At 43.9% G+C, this 21,613-nt stretch overlaps 2 protein-coding genes across 3 annotated transcripts in view; one reads left to right on the top strand and one right to left on the bottom strand.

The window, feature by feature from the left end:
• SPAG17 (sperm associated antigen 17) overlaps nucleotides 1–5,484 on the top strand; it is a 243,816-nt gene extending 238,332 nt beyond the window's left edge. Inside the window, exons 47-48 of the mRNA XM_075540501.1 lie at nucleotides 3,336–3,480; nucleotides 5,348–5,484. Coding sequence (XP_075396616.1) covers nucleotides 3,336–3,480; nucleotides 5,348–5,484 — 282 coding nt within the window. The remainder of the gene's footprint in view (nucleotides 1–3,335; nucleotides 3,481–5,347) is intronic.
• Nucleotides 5,485–7,681: 2,197 nt separating this feature from the next.
• The window catches only part of WDR3 (WD repeat domain 3), a 28,818-nt gene continuing 14,886 nt past the window's right edge, over nucleotides 7,682–21,613 (bottom strand). For both annotated transcript variants that reach the window (XM_075560019.1, XM_075560012.1), the window contains exons 13-27: nucleotides 20,320–20,421; nucleotides 18,559–18,644; nucleotides 17,782–17,917; nucleotides 16,913–16,969; nucleotides 16,479–16,579; nucleotides 16,177–16,288; nucleotides 15,909–16,043; nucleotides 15,558–15,608; nucleotides 14,949–15,014; nucleotides 14,392–14,484; nucleotides 13,888–13,935; nucleotides 13,175–13,218; nucleotides 10,388–10,516; nucleotides 8,596–8,689; nucleotides 7,682–8,320 (exon numbers count right to left, since the gene is read on the bottom strand). In XM_075560019.1, coding sequence (XP_075416134.1) covers nucleotides 8,165–8,320; nucleotides 8,596–8,689; nucleotides 10,388–10,516; nucleotides 13,175–13,218; nucleotides 13,888–13,935; nucleotides 14,392–14,484; nucleotides 14,949–15,014; nucleotides 15,558–15,608; nucleotides 15,909–16,043; nucleotides 16,177–16,288; nucleotides 16,479–16,579; nucleotides 16,913–16,969; nucleotides 17,782–17,917; nucleotides 18,559–18,644; nucleotides 20,320–20,421 — 1,410 coding nt within the window. In that variant the 3' untranslated portion in view covers nucleotides 7,682–8,164. The remainder of the gene's footprint in view (nucleotides 8,321–8,595; nucleotides 8,690–10,387; nucleotides 10,517–13,174; nucleotides 13,219–13,887; nucleotides 13,936–14,391; nucleotides 14,485–14,948; nucleotides 15,015–15,557; nucleotides 15,609–15,908; nucleotides 16,044–16,176; nucleotides 16,289–16,478; nucleotides 16,580–16,912; nucleotides 16,970–17,781; nucleotides 17,918–18,558; nucleotides 18,645–20,319; nucleotides 20,422–21,613) is intronic.

Genomic DNA, 21,613 nt, shown 5'->3' with positions numbered 1-21,613 from the left:
TCTTTGAAGCAAGGATGCCAGCCTTCACCCTACATGCTTGGGACATGCTGTCAGGAGAGACCAGCCCCTGGAGGACAAACTTCGTAAAGCGGAGGGACAGCAGGGGACAAAAAGAAAGGCTCTCGATGAGACAGACTGACACAGTGGCTGCAACAATGGGTTCGAACAATGAACCACGGTGAGGACGGCGCAGGGCTGGGAGGTGTTTCGTTCTGCTGTGCACAGGGCCCCTGTGAGACAAGACCAACCTGACAGCCCGGAACAACCGCACCGATTGCCTGCCGGGTTCTGTGGAGCATGGGTTCGCAGTGGCCTAGTTTGATGCATCTGGCTCAGGTTCTCTCGTGGCAGTAGTGAAGACATTAGTCTGGACTGTAGTCATTTGTAAACTTGGTGACGCGCTCACATAGCTTTGGCAGAAGGTCTCCATTGTTGGTAGACTGAGCGTGGGCCTCAGTTCCTCACTATATGTGAACATCTTCATCGTGCTGTTTGAGTGTCATGCCCTTGGCCACTGATGCTACAGAAGCGATCCAAGAGAGCATGAACAGGAAGCCACAGGTACTTTTGTGGCTACAAAAGTTGAACATCATCGCTTCTGCATTTTTGTTGTGTTAGAAATGAGTCACTAAGTTTAGCCCACTCTGGTGGAGTAGTGGGCTACGACTGGGGCCACTAACCTCAATGTCAGTGGTTTGAAACCCCCAGTACTGATCCCTGGAGAAAGATGAGACTTTCTCTTCCTGTATAAAGACTAGGAAACTCTCAGGGGACAGTTGTACTGTCCTGTATGGTAGCTAAGAGTCTGAATCAACTCAATGGCAGTGAGAAGAGAGAGTCAGTCCATTCTCCAGGGGAGGAGTATTAAATAAACTTCACTTCTTGAAGGGAGGCTACAAAACAATAACAATATCTGGCGGTGTATTTTAAACTGCCCCAGTACCCACCAGGAATGAAAGCTAGGAAGCCTCCCCTCAATTGTCCCCTCCTACATTCCCTGCCCCTCCCCCACACCCAAGGCCAAGCTAGGGCAATACTGCTCCTGAGTGCTCCCACAGCAGTGCAGATCATTTTTCAGAGTACTTGTGATGCGCCCTGGTGGTATAGTGGTGATGCATGGGAATGGGATGCATGAGGTCAGGAGTTCAAAACCACCAGCAGCCCTATGTGAGAAAGACTGGGCTTTCCATGCCTGTAAACAGTGTTAGAAATCTGCAGGGGTCGCTGTGAGTCAGCATGGACTTGAAGGCAGTCAGTTTGGTTTTCGGTTTATGAGGAGAAGCAGTTATTTTCGTGCCTTTCTTTTGCACTCGCCACTGAATTCCTTGATGGCAAGGACGGTGTCTCGCTAATTCTCCTAAGCACAGGGCACTGCCAGTGGTTGGCATATAGTAGATCAGGTCAAAATTCAAGGCATGGAGAAAATTTTTTAAATGCTTATTTCAATAAAGAGCATTTTCTAGCATGATTGTTGTGACTTTGGGCCCAGCCTTTACCTTTCACTTGTAATAAAATAGATTCGTCAAACGAAAGTTTTCTGTCTACAGTTATTTTGAGTGTTGTCAGAATTCTGTGCCTCACTAGTCCCAAACGGTTCACTTCAGCTGACGCAAATGAGCAAATACCTGTTCCATGGATGCGTTCCACAGAGATGCATTTGTCTTCAGCATGTGGAATGTATTATGGAGCTAGATTGGCCAAGTGTTTTTCTTTTTAGTTACACTGCTATTTCCCAAGTTGTGCTTTTGAAAACACTTTGTACAGGATGCACGTTTACACAGCTCAACAAATGTATATTTACAAACGCCTTTTTTTCAGGGAAGAATACGACAATTTTACTACTGATAAGGCACCAAGCTCAGCACATTAAACTGAATGAAAATAGTTGTTTTGTTTTTAATGTTGTGAGCCTGAGAAGGAACACAGCCCAGGGTTGGCAATGGAGCCTAACAGTTTTGCTCCTGATCGAGAGGGCTAATGCTCATTCTTGACATCTACATACATGAGGGACTTTCCAAAAGTTCATGGGAAAACTGAACTAAAACATCACGAAAGGAGTTGAGACTTGAAGGTATCAGAAGTCAGAGGTGGCTTGCTCCTAGGATTTGTCTGATGCACATGGTAGGTGACTTAGGTTCTACTTCTTTCTGAGTACTTGAGTGTGGTACTTATATAATCTAGTGCCAATCTGGGACTTGAGAGGGTTAAGTGTGGAGGGGTGGAGTTGTCACAGCCAATGAGGCCTGTGTGGGCGTGGCCTTCCCCTGAGAATTCTAGGAAATCTGGTTTTTCCTCCTTGAAGACCCTCTCTTTGCTTACTCTCTGTGAGACATCCCTGAGAAGCCACATGGACCTATCCTGATGCAGCCAGAACTCTGGACCTGGAGAAGCCATGGGAAGACCCCTGTCAGTGCTGAGATGCTTACAGTGCCACTGGATCTACAAGACTTCCCACCCACTGGCCTGTGATCTTCCTGCATTCAGCATCATTGCATGTGTTTCATGATTCTGAAGAGAATTTTATAGATTGGTATCAGACATATGTGCTAATATCAAACTTCATGGACTTAATCTGGGATGGGATGATTTCTCAATATCCAATAGCTCTTATATATAAACCTCTTTCTTATACACGTGTCTCTATGAATTTGTTTCTCTAGTCTACCCAGACTAAAACATGGGAAAAGTCATTAATTCAATTATTTGCTTCTCTGTGGCAGGAGTTCTCAACCTGTGGGTTCCACCTCTTTGGGGGGTCGAACGATCCTTTCACAGAGGCCACCCAATTCAAAACAGCAACAAAATTAATTATGAAGTAGCAATGAAAATAATTTTATGGTTGGGGGCATCACCACAACATGAGGAACTGTATTAAAGGGTCACGGCACCTGGAAGGTCGAGAATCACTGATCTATGCCCTATCCTTGCTTGTGTTCTGTTGGCCCTGCTATTCTTAAATGTGTTGTCAGGGAAGGCTGGGGAGGCTGGGGTTGAGATTCGCTTAAGGAAAATTTATCAGCATATCAAAGCACTTGACAGCTGAACAAATGGGCAGTGGTTCAAACCGACAAGCCACTCTGAGAAAACCGTGGCAGCCTGTTTCTACACAGGTGACAAGCTGGGAAACCCCGTGGGTGGTTCTCCTCTGTGCTGTCCACGGAGCACCGGAGCACCGCTTTCCCTGTTGGAGAATGCCTGTGGACCAGCATTCAGGGAGCAGTACAGCCTAGACTGTGAAAAGTAGAACCAGTGTGAACTTCCGTCACTGTGTGCTACCCTTCCCCTCCCCACTAAACAAAAAACACGACGACGTTTAAACGAGCTTTGTCTTACAGGTGGCAGCGGGTTTGCAGGTAGACCTGAGAGTGGAGTTATTTGCCATGGCTGTCGGAGAGGACGGCGCCAAGGGGTCAGCACGCATCACTCACAATATTGAGATCATGACCGAGCATGATGTTCTGCTCTTACCTGTGGAAGCGAATATCCTTTAACGGGCAACCGATTAGTCAGTATTATAATGCAAACAGTACTTCCGTGCCGGAAAAACAAGGAGTCGGAATGCTATTCTCCAACGCCTTGTTTAATTTGTGGGACCCCAGAATTAAATGTCTTAGGACCAAAACAGTATCTTCATCCTTGCAAGCGGTTAGCAAAATGCCTAGTACATAGTACATATGCAATAACGGCATATGGAGCAAAAGTCAACATTATTGGCTCTTGATAGGGTATCAATGAGAATAAAAATAAAGGCAAATGTTTACCAAATTAAGCACAATCTTGCTGTAGATAGTCTTAGAAAGGTTGGCTAGTAATGTAATTGCATATCTACAGATATGGCGTATCTATTCTATACAACCACCTGTCTGTCCATTGGACATCCTGAGGCGGCCAGTGTCACCACAGGGAGCTGTTACTGGTATTTCACATACCAGCAGGATGTTTGTTCACCCAAAGTGCACAGGCTTCAGTGGGGTTTCCAAACTAAGAGAAGACTGCAACTTCAGAGGAATTAGCCAATGAAAACCTTATGAAGTTTTGTTAATATTGTACATAGGCTCAGTGAGTTTGAACTGATGCCAATGAATTGATGATAACTCATAGCAACCCTACAGGACAGGATAGAACTGCCTGTGCTTCCAAGGCTGTAATTCTTTATGGGAGAAGAAAGCCTTTTCTCCCTCAGAGCACCTGGTGGTTTTGAACTGCTGACCTTGTGAATCGCAACCCAATATGTAACCACTGTACCACCAGGGCCCCTTTTTGGAATCCAGTAGAGGCTAGTGTTTCCATATCTGGATTTATGTGTACTTTTCCAAGAACATCAATCATGTATTTGTGTGCATATACATTTAATGTTTACACTGGGTCATAAAGAATGCAAAAGCATCCTGACAGAATGCTTTAAAGGAGGATGAATAAAACTATCAATGGGAGAGTTCTTGGTGTAAGAGGAGATCAATAGGAGTTTCAGTTTGCTGAGAGCCTAGGAGACTTTCAGAAATATACGGGAAAGTTGGTTGGAGTCAAGTTGTAGAACAGGAAGGTCAGCGTACCTTTATGAGAAGTTTTTCAGGCTATATTAAAGGAGGAGTATGGCGACTAATTTTACTTCATTGTGCCAGGCGTCAGGACAAGAACTACAGGTGCCAACAGTAAACGTGAAGGGACATGGGTGAAAGCGGCTTGGAAGGAAAAAGGTAAAGCTCGAGGTAGCACCTATTGAAGGAAGCGGGGTTGGGCCCATGAGAGCACTGCAATGTCACAGAGGGTCATCGGGGAAGACCTGCCTAGGCCCTTTGCAGCCATCAGGGAGGATCCTCCAGAGTCAGAATAGCCAAGGGCTATTTAGCCTCTGGGAATTTAGTCAAATCTTATAACCTTTCACATGGGATAGTGAAAAGAGAATGGCCCAGAAAACCTGTATAGTTGCTACTGATCATGGTACTTTAAACATTTTACTTAATGCCAATATGCTGTTTTATTTCCTTGCCCAGCCGGTTAAGGATAGCTAGCTGGGAGCAAGTTTTATTAGACCATAAATCTTCCTTCCTCTGCCCATCCTTCCTCTCGGTCAAGAAAAGAAATAATAGAATCAGGTGTTGGTCTGGGGCCTGGTGATGGTGATGGCCAGTTAGCAGAAAAACATACACTGAGACGGGGCGGGCGGTGAGGGTGACAGGAAATCCCAGTCAAGACCCCTAAGCCCGAGCATGTGGGCTTCGCTTTAGACAGGAGAGTAGCTGAAAATGAGCTACTGGTTCTAGAGTAGAGTTTATAAAGTGTCATGGGTTTAGTATGTAACACGTCATGTTGTCTTGGAAAGCATTGTCCTTAACAAGTATTTCACTAGTTTTAACAAGCAGAAACTATGATAACAGACCAAAAGATTTTCCTCAGGGAAAAGAAAATCCCACAGTCCAGAAGACATCTCCAATGTCTCCCTCTACCCTTGGAGTCTTCTTGTCTCGGAAACTTTCTCCTTAGGCCCAGTAAGTACTAAATGGGAGTCTGAATGGCCCATCATTTCAGCGTGAATTTCAACGTGAGGCCCTGACGCCCCGGGAACATTCCTCACCATCAGAAACCAGTGTGAAACACTTCGCCTGGTTAAGTGGAAACAAATGCTTTCATCAACAGCAACCTCTTTATATACCGTGTAATCTGAAGGTACGCCAAAAAGTATTGTTTAACAAACTTTTCCTAAAACACTAACAACAAAATGCGAACTTATTGTTTCTCTCGACCTATCCTGGTCTACACACACATTTCAGAAGGCGGACGTTTTCATCTCACTAATCCTTCTCCCAAAGACTTCTGTGCTCTCTGATCCACACATCGAAGCAGCAATTGGGAGTTCTCTCAAGAAACTCAAATTGTGTTCTTTTTCAGTATTCTTTTGAGCTTGGGGAGACCGAAAATAAGTTTGAAGGGGCAATATCGGGACTGCAGAATGGGTGGGGTGAAATTCTCTAGGACAGACAGCCTTTATTACCTCAAAGCATGAGCAGGTGCACTGCTGTGATATAATAAAAACAAACAAAACTCCAGGCCGACTATCCTGGCCTTTCTCCCACCCATGCAGTTTTCCATTTTCATAAAACTTCGCCCTAATAAATGCTCATGACCATCCCATGCTCTTTAAGACCGATCAGGATGATCCCATCGGAATCCAGAAAAACCAGTTGCTGTATCCTTGAGCTTGCCTCTTGGTCTTGAACTTAACTGGCTCAGCAAATCCCCCCAGATATCAGTTTTGACAAGGCCCGTTTTTTTTGAAAGCTGGACTGGCTGCATTGAACAGTGTTATTGGTTACAGTTGATGGAGGAGGGGGCCAAAGGAGAGGATGGGGGGCGGAGGGTGGTGGCTAAGTGTATGCCTAGATACAGACTTGAACCCGGGGACCAACATCACTGCTTTCCATTGCTTTCTTGGATCCAGTCCTAATTCCCTGCTTCAGATGTGCAAGATTTCCCATGGGATGATATGATGATACACGTCACTGAGAAACTACAGAATACAGCTATACGAAGCACCTAATATCCGGCTAGGGAACCTGTAAATCTGTAGGTGCATCATCTTTAAATGTTTACGTGAAGGGATGTTAACAGTGGCACTGACAGATAATGGGATTTTCCCATGAACTTAGAAACACTTAGAGGTAGTAGTCCTCTAACAAACCATTTATGAGGCCTTTTTGGGGGTGGGGGTGGTTTCTGTTCTCTGAATTATACATAGCCAAGCTGACCTAATTAGTAGAAACCTGGTTTGTTATAAAGAAAAAAAAGTTGTATGTTGCTTGCCTGCTAACTTCAAATCTTTAGCAGTAAAGGATTTCAGGGACTTTGACCCAGAGAAGTGGTTCGGGTACTAATTGTCCCAAGTCCTCCCTCTGATCCCTCGAACACTTCCGAAGCGCCTCTCCATCTCCTAGTGCTGTCGGTCTCATCAGCCTCAACGGTGGGAGAGTTGCTGCACAGCAGTGATTACTGATGACATACATAGTTGGACTGGGTTCCTGGAACTCGTTTTGGTCTGGAAACTATTAAGAATGCTTACGGGAAATGCTTCCATTTTTTAAAGATGCACCGAAAGATGTAAAGCTCCAAGAGGCAAACCCAGAGTATGGCTCCAGCCTGTTCTCATCACTAACGGAGACGTAGTTTGAGAATTATGGAACGCCTCTCCGCAGTAGCAGGGACAGCCTTCTCAAAGGAAAGCTGCTCTCAGCTCAGAAAGCATACAGAATACACTTTTATTATCTGTTCTCTTACCCTTGCTCAGTTAGCACTTAATTTCAAGAAGCCTATGCCAAAATTCTCTTTACTCTTATTCCACCTGACGGTTAACAACACTGATTTCTAATCTCACTTCAGTGCCTGTCTGAGGCTTAGTAACATTTGCAGAATGCATGGTTTGCCACACCGGTGCCCGACTGCTATCCTGCGCCTGGGGAGGAGATGGCAGCGCGGAAACGAGACAGACACATTCGCGGGAAGACACACCCCCAAGGCCAAGTCAGCAAGACAGAACAACCAAATAGCCCTGTCCCAAATAAAGACTGAGTCAGCACGCTCAAATGCTTCCCACAAAGAAATGCCCACGACGAAGGTATCGGTGGCAATCTCTCCTCCTAAATCCCCGCCAGAGAAATAACTACTGACATCTTGGTTTGGCTATTATTTAATTAGAAAAACCTAATACAGAAATATAAACAGACTTATGGTCTTTTTATATACAGATATAAAACAATCTGCGAGAGATTACGTTAAGGGATGCTCTTCTGACTTTCAGAATCTCTAATCTCCAAGTCCATGGCTGCATTTATAGGGCAAGACAGTCGACGGTGCACCTGACTGTAGAACCTGACACCATGAGCTAACAGACCATCCATTAACAGACTGTCTGCTTGTCAACGTTTCTACAGGTTGATGTCCGTGCCAGTGAAATAAATACAAAATTAAAAAAATAATTCTTTGCTTCCTGCTAGAAAAAGGGAACAACCTCTGCAGGGGGTTGAGGACAAAGGAAGACTCTGAGAAATGAGCCGGGCACACATCCTGACAACATCACAGCGCGGTCCTCCTCTACTTGGCGGTCCCGTGGCGGCAGCGCTACTGCTGCTCAGCGTGGAAGTCCTGAGCAGCAGGAGGCGTCATTTCAGTTCTAAGTCAATGTTAGAATGAGCCGCTCCCTCTTTTTCCTCTTCCGCTTTTTCTCTTCCAAGTTGTTTGTGGCATCGGCAAAAAATGTGACTTCCCTTTGTGCCTCACACTCCCTCTTGAGGTAATCCAGAGCAGCCATGTTGAAGCCAAGAACATCCTGGAGAGGAGAACATAACGTACGTGAACGCGCCATGACTGTTGCTCTCATGGTCCGTGTCTCTCTCTCTCTCTCTCTATATATATATATATATGTTTTTGTTTGTTTTTTATTTCTCCTAGCTCCAAACCAAAACTAAAACCCAAACCAAAACACATCGCCTCACGTGCACTTGTAAGTGTAGTAATTTTCCTAAAGACAAGGACAGCGTTCTATGCGATTTCTAAGTCACATATCGTTTGCACTCATTACTGCACCTCCATAAAGCCACTCACCCGGACTTGGCTGACTTTTGAAATAGTCGTTTCCTTTAATTTCTCTATCACGGGGACAAGCATTTGGTTGCTTGTGATCTGCCCAAAGTGAATTCTATGCAACAAAGAAAAGAGTCAAGTTGTAAAGCGCAGATGTATCCATCCAACATAAACAAACAAAATGAATGTAAAAATGTTTCTGGTAAAAACAATGCTAAAGTCTACTTCCCTATTAGTCAATTTGACTGCCAGCCATTTCAGAAACAGACTTTGTGATGTGCCCCCTTTATGCAACCCTCTTTTCCTGGCTCTCCACCAGGCAGGGCAGTCAAAGGTTTCACAATGCCATCTTGGGGAAGTTCAGACACAAGAGAGACCATCGAGAAACGTGCCCACAACCAAAGCATATACCGATTTCAGCAAACAGACAGTGATGCTGACCTGGACCGCCAAACACACCTGACACAATCTTGCTCCTTAAGACTCCTGTGTACTCTCAATGGGGATCTGCCACGCTACTAGCCAGTCAGTACCATCTAGGACCCTGATACATAAATATTAAATACCCACAGAACAACTTTTGGAATCCGTGACCCCTAACCAACAGTACATATGCCAAAGCCTTAGTGACCCAAGTATCACTGAGTGAAATTTTATGTCCTCACAACTTGCCCAAAACATACGTAGGGCAGCAAGCTGTCGACTGTAACATCAGCAGTTTGACCCCACCAGCCGCTCTGTGGGAGAATGAGGTTCTCTTCCCATAAGGATTTTTAAAGGTCTTACAAACCAAAAGGGACAATTCTTCTCTGCCCTAGAGGTGGTATGGTGGCATAGCGAGTTACATGGTAGGCTGCTAACCAAAAGGTCAGCAGTGTGAATCCAATAGCAGCCTGTAGGGAGAAAGATGAGGCTACAGATTGACGGTCTTGGAAACCCACAGGGGCAGGTCTACGCTGTCCTATCAGCTTGCTGTGAGTCAGAGTTGACTTAATGGGAGTGGGTTTTTCCTGGTTCTTCTTCGGCTATCATTCCAGTAGAACACAAAGAATAGAGGATTCAGAATCACCAAAACAGGCCAATTCAAGTCAAATCAATCAATGACGATGAACTCACTAAATATACCTGTTTAACTCTGTAGTACTGGCTGACCAGTTTTTATTTTATCTTCATAACATTTTAAAGAATGTTCATTTTGTCCTTATTTCCTGTTCCCAGCTACAACTTGAAACAGAAGAGCAGATCAGGAAATGAGAATATATTGTCTTCGTAAATATATTCTTCTCAATTAAGTATTAACAAGATTATCCCATACTTAATCCAATTTCATGATATCGTCTCTTCATGTCCCTTAGTTTTTTCCTATATATGCGCCTCTTTTTCCCTCTGTACTTGTAGAGACATGGAGAAATTAGCATTTCTTAAAATGCTGCTATGGAAATCAAACAAAATCCATGTGGCATAAACTAAATAATGTAAAAGAAACAACAAAATAAGCCAGTTGACCATTCAAGAGACTGGCATGCGGCAACCTCACCAGACCCAGAGCTGCCGGCTCAGACCGCAACCCGAGGCCCGGGGTGCAGCATTCCTCCATCACTACACATTACTCAGCGTGGGCCACCACCACCACCTTAAGGGCAGGACTGACTCGCAAAGAGAAGCAACGCATGTCAGACCACAAAACCGTGACGGAAGTGCAAGCCTATGATTTCTCCATCTCCAAGGTCTGGCAGCAGCCTCAGTTAACTTAACTACCAGAACCGATTTTAGGTTGAATACACCTCGTGTTCTCTGGAGAAAAGGATGTTACCTGAGGAGAAAGAAGAGGCATCGACACAGCAGTTCAACGTCAGAGCCCTGCTGGATGAATTCATTGAAGAGCATAAGAATGTCTGGGACGTAGGAAAAAGGTAGCACAAGCAGAGATTCTTCCAGCTCACTGAGGGAGGGAAAAAACAAGCATGGGAAATGAGCACATTTCTTAGCACAATGTTTGAATCTTTCTCTTTGCTATGATCTTCTAGCATGTGTACATGTGAGAACATCTTGTCCACTGAGATACATTATTTACCTACATTACAGATTTTGAAAAATGCTTAATTTAAAACCTATTTAGAACACATTTTGGTATATGGCACCTTGATAGAATAACTGGTTTTCCCTCCAAATCACACACTTTTGCTCATGTCTTCTGTCAGCACGTGTGAGTCCTACCTACATTTGCATCATCTGTTTGAGAGCCACTGGGACGATCTGGGTGATCTGGCTAGTAATCCTGAAACCAGTCCTACATGGTTGGGATGAGTGCTGATCTTGTGGCTTTTTAATCTTGAATATTTCCCTCTTGCTATTCTGGTTAGGGGTTGTTTAACTTTCTAAAACCAGCTCTAGTACCATTTCATCAATTCCAACTGAAATTACAAAACTATAATTAAAGAGAAATATTGACAATGGTCTTCCCATCTAGGAATTTGTTTTTTCTCCATTAATCCTGAATATCGTTCATAATTCTCTAATAAAGTTTCATCACTTTTCTCACACCGATCCTGTGTGTTGTTAGGATATATTAGATGTTCTGATGTATTATGAAAAATTATATCCTTTACTTGGGGGAATACATACACAAAATTCAAAAGGCAAATTGCAGACAAGAAAAAAAAATCTCAAAGTATGTGACATAGCATATACAGAATCAAAAAAACGAAAACAAAAAACAGTAAATGTCCTAAAACTATTAATAAGCACAAAGAAAAAGACATTAACTAAAATTTCACAAAACTCAAAATTGCCAGTATGACATAAATACTATGCTAATCAAAAAAGAAATCCCAAACTACCTTTCCTTCTTAGCTAGAAAAATTCATGCTTTTGATCAGTTATTAAACCACTACACAGACGTACGTGTAAAGGTTTTCGTCAAGCATTTTTTTCCTTAAAAAAACACTATTTTGAATTGGGTGAAGGTTTAGAGATCAGTTTTCCATTCAATAATCCACACACATTTGTTTCATCTCATCGGTTACAATCCCTACAATGTCGCTAGCACCACTTATTCTTACTTCTTCGCGGCCTCCAAACCTGTGCTTTCTAGCTCTTCTGCTGATTGTTCGCAGGAGTGTCGAGCTCCCCAGTGTCACCATTCCCATTACAGACCTTTCTGTTGCGTGGCTGACAATCGGGCCACAAGGGATGAATTCAGTCTTGAACCTGAAAGGTGTCCACGGGCCGTCGTTTGGGGGGTTCTTTAGTCTCTTTCCAAGTAAGCTTGGCCTTTTCTGATGAGTTCAGTTTTCCCTACGTTTCTCTCTCACTCCATAGAAGGCTCTCTAATCTGATCCCATTCAGAGCAGTTTGCGCTGGAAGCGGGGTCCTACAGAGAGAGTCTTCTGGTCTCAGGGTAGTAAGACACTGATGTTCCCATGGTCCAATAGTCCAGTGGATTGTTTTCACGAGACGTCAAGATTCCTTACCAGTCCAGATGGGGAAACCCCAACAGTTTTACCTTAGATGGCTGCTCACAAGCTTTAAGACCCCAGTGCTGCTCACCAAAGTAGGATGAAGAGCACTCTCTTTGTGAACTATCGTCTGCCAATTGACTTTGGTGTCTCTCTCAAGGGGCTTGATTATGTCTAAGAAGTTTTCATAACTGTGCACCCTGTATGCTCTGCTATATTCATGTACATATTTATAGTCTAGATATAAACACAGGCATTTAACCTCTTTCAAATCTATATAGACGCACCAGTATAATCCCATTTTCTCACTGAAGCATTCTTCAAAACCAAAACAAAACCCCTCAAACACAATGCTATGAGTCAATTCCGACCGAGTTAACTTTGTATATGAGTAGAAAGCATTGTCTTTCTCCGGTGAAGCAGCTGGAGGTTTCAAACTTCTGAACTTACAGTTAGCAAAGGCGTAGTCGGTTAAGTGCCGGACAGCTAAACACAGTTCAGTTCAAATCCAGCAGCCACTCCCTGGGAGAGAGATGAGGCACTGCACACCCTTCATGAGTTATAGTCTCGGAAAACAACAGGGGGAGTCTCCCTCTATCCTATTGGGTCCCTATGAGTTGGAATCAGCTGGATGGCAGGGAGAAGCATTATAAAAAATAGTCAAAGAGAAAAATGCAATACATCCAACAGTTATTATGCATACAATAGAGTATTTTGAATTAATGGTGTGTTTTTCAGGAATATAAATGTAATGAATAAATGTACAGGATCGTATTGCTGGAAGCAGGGAAAAACTATACAGTATGATTCCAATTGTGAATGTACTTAGAAAAGGGAATAGTAAAAAATGGTAACAAGTGGGACTTGGAATTTACTTCATCATTTACGACATAAAGGAATACCATCTTTCATTTGTCTTTTTCACACCTAGGAGTCGCTTTGTTCCAGTGTCTCAAACATTACAATGAGTTAGTTTGCATCAAAATTCTCATTCTCACATAGTTAAACCTATCAAGCAGATGACAATCCATTGTAAATAATTTCTTTTTATCCCCACCTGGATGCTTTCCAAAGGCTACTCCCATCAGCATTCGCTAACTGTCTTTACTAGTAAATGATATTTGTGTGGCCCTAAGACTCACCTGGACTTGACGCCTTTAAAAATCTGTAACACATACGCTGAAGGCTAGGGGAGAAGAGTGAGAGCATTAGTGACACTCCTGGTTGGTTTCTACTGAATCGAAGGCCACCCTTTCCTAAAATAGCAAGATGATCCCGGGGCTTGCAGTTAGCCTGGGCCAGGTGCGCAATCCAGCTCTGTCACCTTCCAGCTGGCTACCCGATAGCTAGCAGTCAGTGCAGTTTCTATATGCATGCAAGGAAGACACCGAGTTACATGACTGCCATGCAAATCAGACACGAGGGTCAAATGCTAAATAACTACACACTGCTAGGCTAACATACACTTTCCCATTACTTTCTCTTTCCCTTCTTTTTTCTGACGGATAAGGTCAAGTTTTCCTCCAAGATTAGCATTTCATTATTCACTTAGATGAAGGAAACCTTCAGTGGTTGGACACTGAACATAAAGATTGGAAACACACAATGCTAATACTGTAAAACAAAACAAACAAACAAAAAAACAAACAGGGGGTCGGGTGGGGTTGCGGAGCTGACTTGGATATTACTCCAATGTAGTCCTTTTGAAAGACAAAATATCCTCAAGACACCACCATTCGAGGGATATTTTTACAGACAACTTATTCTCCCAAACCATTGCCTCTTCATATCCTCTCCTTTCCTGGAAGACCACCCGTGAGCCACACAGGGGAACTATTCAGACAAGTCTACTCACTGAGATATTGCCGTAAGCCATCAGGATGGGGTTGATGGGACGAGGAACCTATGAAGGAAAATGACACCAAATCACTAAAAAAACAAGCAATGCTTATTACGGGTAGGGTGGTAACAGCTTACAATTTTGAAGAAAGAACTAAGACTCTTAATTGTAGGCGGACGATCGAGCAGGCCCTTTCCTTTTCAGTCCTCACGAACGGGTCTGGGCCAAGCAGCGGCCGATAAGCACTTCACCCTGGACATGGTTGCCTGGCCCCCACACCCTGAGCACAGCAACCTCCTCAGGGTCTACGTTCTTATTGGTCCCTTGTAGGACACGCCCCCTTCTTTCCTCAGTTCTTTGGCTTCTTTTGTTCTCCAGTATTTAAATTACAAGACAGATTCTATTACACTGATCTTTTGTCCTGATCCCAAGGAACAAATCCTGACGTGGTGGCTTCCTTCTTGGGAATTGCCTCTACACCACTATTTCTCGGAGTGCTGTTTAACGGGACAGCTTTACCTCTTTCCCTGCGGCTTTACAAATGGCGTTGTGCTCTTTTATTTTTGCAGTTTCTTCTCGGTACAGCTCTACAGCCTCCATGATCTTCTCAGCCTACATAGATGGCACAGAAGAGTGGTTACTGGAATGCACTCCAACACCCTAGGGCACCGAAACTAGAAGACCCGATTGGAAATTCACCACGAGCAATAGCTCAAGTCCTTTGAATAAACATGTGTCAAGAGTGCCAAGCAATGGGTTTTTCTTGTCAACCGTATGGGGAGGGGACTAAGCGCGAAGCGCCCGGGTACAGCCGTATCTGAACACCCTAAGCGGGGCAGCTCAGAACGCCTGCCAGGTGCTACGTTCAGGGGACCTCAGCTCTCCTTCCTAGAAACCATGCACTGATCAACAGATGCAAGGCTCTTCCGGTCCTTGGCTACAAGGGTGAAAGAGAGGCTATGATCACCATCTTGAAATCGACTTTCGGTTGTAAAACAGGCATTTTGCTCACGCACAGCAAGGCTTTTAGTGAAGATGTGGATCTCACTGGGAAACAGCATTCTTTGTTAACTTACTGCTTTGACGGTTTCAATAGTTTTCTTTCCAGTAAAGTAATTGTCACCTTGAGTCTCCCCTGGAACCTGCCAGAGACAAAGAGGTTCTTGAATAATGAGTCTTGCTGACAGGAATTAAAGGAGCGAAGAATTAATCTACATCTGTTAGCAGCCAGGCAGGTGGATTTATGACGATGTGAGCAGTACTACCAGCAACCATTAGGTGAGCGCTGCTGAAGGTTGCAGGCACAATGTTAAGGACTTAGTAGACGCATCATCATTAGCATAGCCTGCTCCAAGGAATGTACAGAAAATGCCCAGTTTCTCAAATCTCACTCTTCTTTTTTTGTCCTACAGTGAATTAACTAAGCCTCCTTAAAAAAAAAAAAAAAAAAGACAGATTGACAATTGCCTATACCAAATAAATAAATAAATCACTTACCCCCATAAAAGCAGGGCATGCAATTACTTATATAAAAAGCACTACAGATTCTTCCCCACACCAGCTGGTCATGGCTTTGGCATCCAGCCCCGATTCTAATTCCATGAGAAATTCTTGACACTCTAGTAAAGTGTAGCAACTTAACTAACAGGGCTAACTCTCCGGTCATCCCAGAAGATTTTACTTACCGCTGGTTGGGCTTCTTTGGCCACACTCTCCTCATATTCTGCTTCCCTCTCCTGTTAAGAAACAGACAGAACTTAGTGCGCGAGAAAACACTGGTCACTGTGAAATGAAAATAAGGTAATGAGAAGTTTTCAAAATAAAATCTACTAATGACATCTTTGTCTCTGCAGTTGGTGACAACGGTCTTAGAAGCACATCTCATGGAAGTGCTTGAACTTGTAATGAACGAGGTATGACTACATTAGACATGAACTTCAAAGAGTTCATGGGAAAATGGAATTAAGACAAGATGGAACTTTCCTATGAACAATTCAAAACTCCCCAAGCACCTGTTCCCAAGCCTAAATTCTTACCATCTCCCTTTCTTCTTCAAGAATAAGCGGCTCCTTTGTTCTCTCCCACAGTCTCAAAGACTTGTCATGAGATGATGACACCACGTAGTCTCCACTGGGACTTATGGCCAAGCACCATATTTCCTGGTGATGCCCCTAGACAGAGAAATAAAACAAAAAACCCTGAGCAAGAATTCTACGGCTTGCTCACATCTGTAGGAGAAGAGCACTCCACCCTAACGGTACTTTTAAAACACTGACCAAGCCAAGCAGCAGGGTAAGGGCTTACCTCCAGGGTTTGAATGTGTTCAAACTTGTCTGCATCCCACTGCTTGATCTTGCGGTCTTTCCCAGCAGTGAAGAAGAGGTGAGACTTGGCTACAAACTGCAGATACATCACACTGAAAAGTGCGAGAGAAGTAGTCAAATGCCACCCACGTCTAGGTTAGTAAAGAGCTTCACAGATGCAGAAGGTTTCCAGGCATAGCTTTCAAAGCGCAATTTCTAAAGCGTCAGATGAGTCAATGAGCCCCCGTAATACTGAATTATAAGATGCAGCCACCCAAGGGAAATGGTAACTGCAGCACCGACCTGTCATCGTGTGCAAAGAGAGACTTGTGGCAGTCCCCAAAGTCCAGGCCCCAGATCTTCACGTTCCGGTCAGCAGAGCCAGTTGCTATGAGTGTCCCATCCTGCAACACAAGGGAGCGCAGCCCGGCTCCGTTACCTCAGTGCCCAACATGCAACCCCTTTCCCCACAATATGGAAAGCAGTGCGAACAGACACCAATCAATCTCTCTACCAAGAGCACCCAATTATTTGATGTTTTTCTACAGAGCTATACTTTATAAAAATAGTATTCGGAGACACAGAAGGATTGTTTAAATAGTTAAGGTGTGATTGTGCTACTTTAGGATTGTCTGTGGCGAAAGTCAGCTATAAACCAGAAGGATGAAATGTCTAAATGAACTGCATCAAGCCAGGGGCTGAGATAGTGTCTGCTTTAGTACTTAAGCTTCACTTACATAAGAGATGTCCATGCATAGAACAGGCAGCTTGTGTCCATACAGGGAGAGAAAAAACTACGCACAAACAGAAAAGAATATAAAGAATTAATTGACATTTATGAAGCTATAGGTTTGTGTCCATACAGGGAGAGAAAAAACTACGCACAAACAGAAAAGAATATAAAGAATTAATTGACATTTATGAAGCTATAGGTCTAATTTATGACATGTAGGTCTACAGCATAAACTTAAACACTGTGCTGGATTACTTTAAGAAAATGTTTTGAAAGACAGAGCCACTGAAGGCAGTTGGTTAAGGTCATTTGTTTACTCCCCAACTGTGCGTGCACTGGCCAAGAATACTGTGATACAGCGGAGCCAAGGATTCCCCTGGAAACCTACTGCTTCAGCCGGATGAAGGCAAAGAGATGCTACTCTCCGGCAATTTGTACCGGAAGTGGCTCTTGGGCACTTGTTGGACAAAAATATTCCCAGGTCTACCCCAGTCTTACTCTCTAGGTCCCAGTACACACACTCTGGTCATAGGGCCCAGTCACCTCCACTTGTGAAAGAAAGCCGAATGATCTCCATGTGTGGAATCACTGAAAACACACCTGGCTCTTATAACTCTCAGCTACTAGAGAATCTTTTATCCGAGTGATGCTGAGCATGTAAAAGACAACTTTCTTTAAACAAAAGGTATGCCCCATTGGAATCTTTTGGAATGTGAGTTTCCATAGTACATATAACATGACGTTGATTCATACACGAATTTTCAGAAGTGAGCTGCTAATGAGCACGGTCAAGACCACTTCTTTACTGTCTCAACTCAGATACCCAAGGTCAGTCAGGAAGGCAGAAAACATTCTCCAGCAGAACCACTGTACCTTCAGAGTGTCGACATAGAAAACTTTCACAGTGCAGTCCAGCAGAGACACAGCCAGCAGCTTCTGATTGGGAGAGTAGCTGACACACAGGACATCCTCATCTAGTTGCAAAGTTCGGGTTTGCTTCACAGACAGCCTAGCAGAACAGAAAGCACCCATCAGTGAGTACTCCATGAACAGATGATGCTAACAGCACTCCTGAGTTCACTGTCAAACGAAGACTATACATGAATCCTGAACCAAGGGCTGGAATGCCAAACAGAATTTCACATGCTCATGGAATCCAGACTTTCTAGAACCACTGAGGCCGAATGATCCCCCAAAACAACTGCCCTGAGATACTCTTTAAAGCTTAATCCCAATCTAACCCCTTATGTCTTCTTTAAACCAACCAGATTAGGTTACTTAGTCAGGGCTGTCTGCCCTGAGCATTGCGTTCTTTGGAATTATCAAAACAGGATTCAAGATGGACCTATTTAGGATCAAACTGACAGCAGAAGTTCAGAGGCCAGGGAGTTTGTTAGTCATGGTGGAATCGCGTGGTAAAGGACATGGGAATGACGGCAGGAAATGCAGAATGTAATCAATGTAACCCAATCATGTACGAGGGAGTAACTGAGGTGGTATAAGCTTTGCTGCACAGTTACACACACATGAAAACAACAGCTCTTCTGGGTTCAGTGTATTATAAAAGGTCCCATGGGTCAAGGGTTAGAAAGCCATTTGATGGGTTCCCACTTTTGCTCCAAGAAACGAACACAAAAAATGTTCACTTACCTCTTTTGGGTACTATTTTTATCTTTCACCAACTCAAAATCCCAGAACTTGACAGATTTATCTGCACTACCTGTCACAAAGCCACGCTGGAAAGCAAATGATATCTCAGTTAAACATGATTTTAGGTAGCACAAGAAACTAAGAAGACACAACAAAATTTTTCTTAAAAAAGTGTTGATGGCTTGGGGTATAAGTAACGATTATGGCTGTTCTCTAGTCCCCTTCATTGGAACTTGGGGCTGTTACCACGACCTTACATGAAATTGTCCAGGGCAGGTTAATGGAGACCAAGGAAAACTAAGGAAAAGTCCAATTATAACTTTGTTCAGCTTCAAAAGTTACATTCTTAATGAACACAGTAGGCTTTTTGCGCCACAAAAAAGGACAACTGTCAAAGGCATTTGCTGCAAAGTGTTAAACCTCTGAAGGTATAAACTAGTTCATGCAGTGTTGTTCTAGTAGAAGTTTGGAACTGCTTTTCAATCCCCTCAGAAAGGAAGTCTCCAGTTCTCTGAGTTAAACAAATGGGTTTCAGATCTCTATTCAGTCACTTTGTAAACTGATAACAGAGGAGAACCACGAGTGTGTAAAGCCATTGTTAAAAAAATAAATGAATGGCATGGATGTTGGAAAAAGTGAACACTGTACAAACGCAAGACATGATCATTATATTAAACTCAGTTGTTTTGATCCAAAAGAGCATTCACTACCCACTCTAAAAGCCAGGTCTATTCCCGCCCTTCAAATTATGTCTGCGCTCAATGAATTTGCCACCATTGAAAATTTTCAAACAAAAGACCCCCAATCTCTTTAAACGCAGAACAACAGCCTCAAGATGCTCTGAGCGACAGCAGCATCATTCGAGTCAATAGCCAATGTGACCTACTTCAGCCAAGTCACAAATGGAAAGCAAGAGGACAGCTCTGAAGGGGGCACCCATGCTTTCACTACTTTGGAAGGGTTCACCTATCGGCGAAAAATAACAGTCTTGTATATTTAATTAATATGTTCTGCTATGTGTTGCTGAGAATCCCTCTCCTAACCAAGCATCACAAAGCAAAAAACCAACCAAATGGGTAAACCATGATATGTGGCTAACAACCAAGAACAGTTGAGTAAAAATTATTTTCTCAATGGAGTTATCATACATTATCAAGTATATCAGATGTTAACATCTCTGAAACCTAAAAAAGGCTTGTGATTACACAAAAAGCAGTTGTTTCTTGGTTTTGTTGTCTTAAAAGAACCCTTTAGAGAAAATTTTCTTAAGCAGCAGCAGAACAGTGATATGATAGTTACTTAATTTCGTGTCAACTTGAAGATATAAAAGTGTAGGGGTGGAGTCTAGCCTGTCAATCGGGTCACACACTGATAGTGCCTCCTTGTGGGTGTGACCTTCTCATAAGGAGGGTCCTGGGAACGGCCCCCACCCTCTGCCTTCTCCTTCCTGTTGATGAGACGTGACTAATACCTGCTGGAGCACTAAACATGCGTCCACGGCCACTGGTCCACAAGACTTTGCACCCACCGGCCGGTGACACTCCTGCCTTCAGCATCATCGCATGTGACTTGTTGAGTCTGAAGAGAGGCTGTATCAGACTTACAGACTTGGGTTGGACTGGGCTGGGATGTTTTCCTGATATACAATTACTTCTTGATATAAAGCTCCTTCTTATACATCTATGAGTGGCTCTGGATCCTCCTCTAGTTAACCCGGCCTAACATAAGAATTAGGAAATGTAGTATAGGCGTGATGGTTACCTGATCTGGAGAGAGGGACATGGACCACACAGCTCCATCATGTGCGTCAAGGGTCTCCAGGAGATTTCCAGAAGCCAAGTCAAAAAGCTGCAGCTTCCCCGTCTAACAAAACACGAAGCAAGCACACCTATAATCTCTTAAATTTATGCCTACACAACTTGAAAGACACTGCATGGTCAACTGCTTAGGAATGTACCCCAAGTTGTATGTTCTGTATTCCCTTTATCAATGTCATGAACTCCCTTCCTGGGGTGTTAACTTTGGCAGGGCTGCCACACTGTAAAAATATACACAAATATAGCCATGGAGTCTACAGAGGAAACTGAAAGGGAACAATCATGGCCAAGGCAAATTAAAAAACACACAACAACAAATGACACATACAGAACGTTTTAAAGTTTAGTCAAACCTTTAAGTAGGGCAAGAGTCCCTTGGAAGGACATAGTTAAATAGCTGGCTTTTAAAGTGCAAGGTTGGTGAGTCTGAGTGCACCCAGAAGTGTCTCTGAAGAAAAGACTGGCAAGCTACTTCTGACACCTCAGCCACTCTACTCTGACACACACAGAATTGCCACGCGTCAGAATCAACTTCACAGACACTGGGGTTTTTGTTTTAAATGGGAAAAATCAAAACTAAAACCACTACCATCAAGTCGCTTCCGACCCAGAGACCTTTCACAGGGTTGCAAGACTGCAAAATCTTTACAGCAGCAGACGGCCTCATCGCTTCCCCCACACTCGCCTTGCTGCCAGCAGCCCACTGCCGGACACACAGTGCCACCAGGTCTTTCTAAATGGGCCGTGCTCTACCTAATGGCACAGTCAACTTGACTCCAGTTAGTTTTGGTTACCACCCCATACGCTGATAATCAAAAATAGTGATGCATCCAAGGAAGTCAATGAGCTGAAAAAAGAAATGTTTGTGCAGCCCATTCAAGCTCTGTCGGTGATGGTGATGGTGTCGGCATGGGCCACACACATAGGCGAGTTCTGATGGCGGGTGAGCTCCTGCACAATGCGTGGGTGGAGTCAAAGCTCCCAAACTGGAATCCCAGGGCGGCCTCTTCCCAACCACTGTGACTATTAGGGAAGTCACCTCTCTGCACATGTAGGATGGGGCTTCTGTCAGCAGCCTCCACCCGCTGCTACGGAGAGGAAGGCAGACGTTAGGCTGGGTGCTGTCGAGTCCGCTCTGGCTCGCTGCAACTTGTGTGTCCTAGAGCAGAACGTGGCTGCCTGGCCTCGCGCCACGCTCACCGCCACTGCTCTGTTAAGTCCACTGCGGCAGCCCCGGG

The sequence above is a fragment of the Tenrec ecaudatus genome, chromosome 1 (assembly GCF_050624435.1).
Source record: "Tenrec ecaudatus isolate mTenEca1 chromosome 1, mTenEca1.hap1, whole genome shotgun sequence".
Classification (NCBI taxonomy): domain Eukaryota; kingdom Metazoa; phylum Chordata; class Mammalia; order Afrosoricida; family Tenrecidae; genus Tenrec; species Tenrec ecaudatus.
The sequence above is the reverse complement of the archived record's forward strand: the minus strand, read 5'-3'. Positions and strand labels throughout refer to the sequence as shown.